The following is a 2,657-nucleotide window of genomic DNA, read 5'->3' on the forward strand; positions in this document are numbered from 1 at the left end:
CAGGAGCAGAGAAGAGCTATGGCACAGTGAAGGACAGCACAAATTCTTTTGATAATTCTGCTTGTTTGTGAAGGCATAAAATGCTTGTTGATGTACTGCCATAGTTTTGGACATGGTGCTATTTTATATGCCGTACAATTTGCTATGCTGAAATATCTAGGCACAAATGAATTAATTTCAGCATGAATCTAAGCTTTAATTAGACTGAATATTCTTGTTTTTTCAGGTTCAAGTCAGATACTTATCATTACCTGAAGGTAGTTTATTTTTTATGGTATAATATTTAGAACATTCAAGAGCATGTTAAGAAAAAATGAATGCGTACCCAGTCTACATAAATGTAAATTTATTCATAATCAAGAGCAGAATATTTTTCTATGGCATTTATCAAAGCAAATATCCTTATATAGGTATTGTTATAAAATGAACTGTGTGCTTAAAACAAGAGACAATCTCCTGCTTTTATTCACATATTTTCAGGTTTGCTATTGAGCTGAAGCTGTTCTATTATGTCACAAAATAAAACCAATGATAAAGAAATGCAATGAAAACACTAATGTCTCTTAAAATGTTTTGAATAAACAAAATACTTCATACTGAACTCTTTCTCTCTGCTATTTCCTTCTACATACAGATTTTATGAAGAAGGAACAAAATAACATCGTAGAAAATATGAAAGGTTAATATTTTTAAATACATTCAATGTTTTTTTGTAAGTTGGGTCCAGGAGACGTTTTTTAAGCATTTTATATATTTCTGGTCAATTATTTATTAGTTATCATCCAACTTACCCTTGAAGAAAACCTGTATTTGAATGACATACAAATTTCTGAGGGCCTGTTTTGAAACAAAAAACCTACTTTTGTTCAGGATGGCTTATCCACCTTAGCTTCAAAAAGAAGAGGTTAAACAAAGTGGACACATGAACCATTAAATATTAAGATGCTAACAAAATCACAATCATTTTCACCATTTTATACCTCTACTACACATCTTTAAAACTTACAGCTAGTTTTATGAGGTATTCAGTACCCGGGGAAAGCTGCGGAATAGTAAAATCCAGAAAAGGTTCTGTGCTGTTATAGATTACATTCCACTTTGTAAAATTCTGCTCATTGTTGGCAATATAAATTATATAGCGATCTAGGATTCCATTTACTTCTACTGGTTCTTTCCATCTGAAAAAAAAAAAAAAAAAAAAAAAAATTCAGACCATACTGAAAAATGTAAGGCTTTGTTTAGGTGACTTTGAGGGATTTATTTTAAGAATTTGAAAACACAGCCATGCAACCACAAAAATAAATCTAAGCCATACCTCTAATGCTGTATTTGCACTCAATAGATAAATGATTACACTAACACACAAAGCAGGGGCTACAAAAGGGCATATCACCAGAACACTTCCTGCACTGAAGTTTGCAGAGGCTATGCCCATATGTAGGTTATACTGATTGCGTAAAGACAAAATGGAAATTAAGTTGGCAAGTGATAATCAGAAGGTTCACAGAACCACTAAACTAATCACTTCTATGCATTTAATCATAATAAATTTAATTTTATGTCACAAACCCTTCCCCTGATTGAACTCACTGGAATTCTTGAATAAACTGATGCACTATTGTGTTGTCAGGAAAGAAGAAATCCTTACTTACTGTACATATATTGTTCTAGAATCCAAAACCGTCAGGACCGGGGTATCTACGTGAGATGGTGGCAGCTGTGCTGTAAACAAGGTGACCTGGGAACTGTTTGTACAGCCAGCAACCGTGCAGGCAGTAAGCAGAAACTGGTGTGGCGTAAAAACTGCTAAATCTAGGACAAAAAAATAATATGAATTTACTTTGTATATCAATTTTACCTTGTTTTTCTTTACCTTTCAGACAGCAGTGAATTCAGAAATTCAAGAGAAAGGGGGACCTGTATCTCTTAAATGTTTCAGGTTTGTCCCAGAGGAGTGAAAAGGTGCTGGTTCTTTAATAGCAAATAAATGCAAATTTTTACTCTTAATATTAGATCTGTGGGGTGTGCTTTGGTTGAGGTGACTCCACTGTATTCCATTTCCACTAGAATGTATACCACTCAAACAAAAAAAACCCCAAACATGTTAGCTTCTTAGGTGCTACATACTACATCAGTTCGCTACAGTGGCAAAAGAATATCTTTGAGTTGATTAAATCAAATCAAATTAATGGGGAAAACAAGATTCATTAACAAAGCTGGGTTATACATATATTTCTTTAATGTGCTATATGATACACGAATGTCAAGTACCAATACATACAATGATTCATGCCATACAAATTTCACTGTAAGCATGAACACAAAGGAAGCTCCTTGTTGCCACCACTCACAGTGGTCTGTTCTCTCTTTGCCTGATTGTCTTCAGCTGCACAAACACCAAACAATTGTAAAATATATTTCAGTAAAGACTGCCATAGCAAAAAAACCTGCTCAGTGGTTATTTATTACGAAGCTATCCTGAGTTTCAATTACTGCAGAAAATGGTGAATAAAATGTAGCATTTTTGCTGCTCTAAAAGATCTTTAGCATCATATACGCTTCCCTATACTAATAAAGGAACATTTGACAGAAAAATTATTGCATGAAAGTAATACAGACCTAATTTTCTAATATTTTTCCTTTTTTTTTTTTTTTAA

The 2,657-nt window shown here is 33.3% G+C and overlaps 1 protein-coding gene across 1 annotated transcript in view; it reads right to left on the reverse strand.

The window, feature by feature from the left end:
- LOC114060902 (usherin-like) overlaps positions 1 to 2,657 on the reverse strand; it is a 316,442-nt gene that overhangs the window by 193,069 nt on the left and 120,716 nt on the right. The window contains exons 21-22 of the mRNA XM_027890772.1: positions 1,653 to 1,812; positions 1,007 to 1,178 (exon numbers count right to left, since the gene is read on the reverse strand). Of these exons, the coding sequence (XP_027746573.1) occupies positions 1,007 to 1,178; positions 1,653 to 1,812 (332 nt within the window). The remainder of the gene's footprint in view (positions 1 to 1,006; positions 1,179 to 1,652; positions 1,813 to 2,657) is intronic.

Source organism: Empidonax traillii, unplaced genomic scaffold, assembly GCF_003031625.1.
Source record: "Empidonax traillii isolate 1590-97213 ecotype Southwest subspecies unplaced genomic scaffold, ASM303162v1 scaffold296:size1881848, whole genome shotgun sequence".
Lineage (NCBI taxonomy): Eukaryota > Metazoa > Chordata > Aves > Passeriformes > Tyrannidae > Empidonax > Empidonax traillii.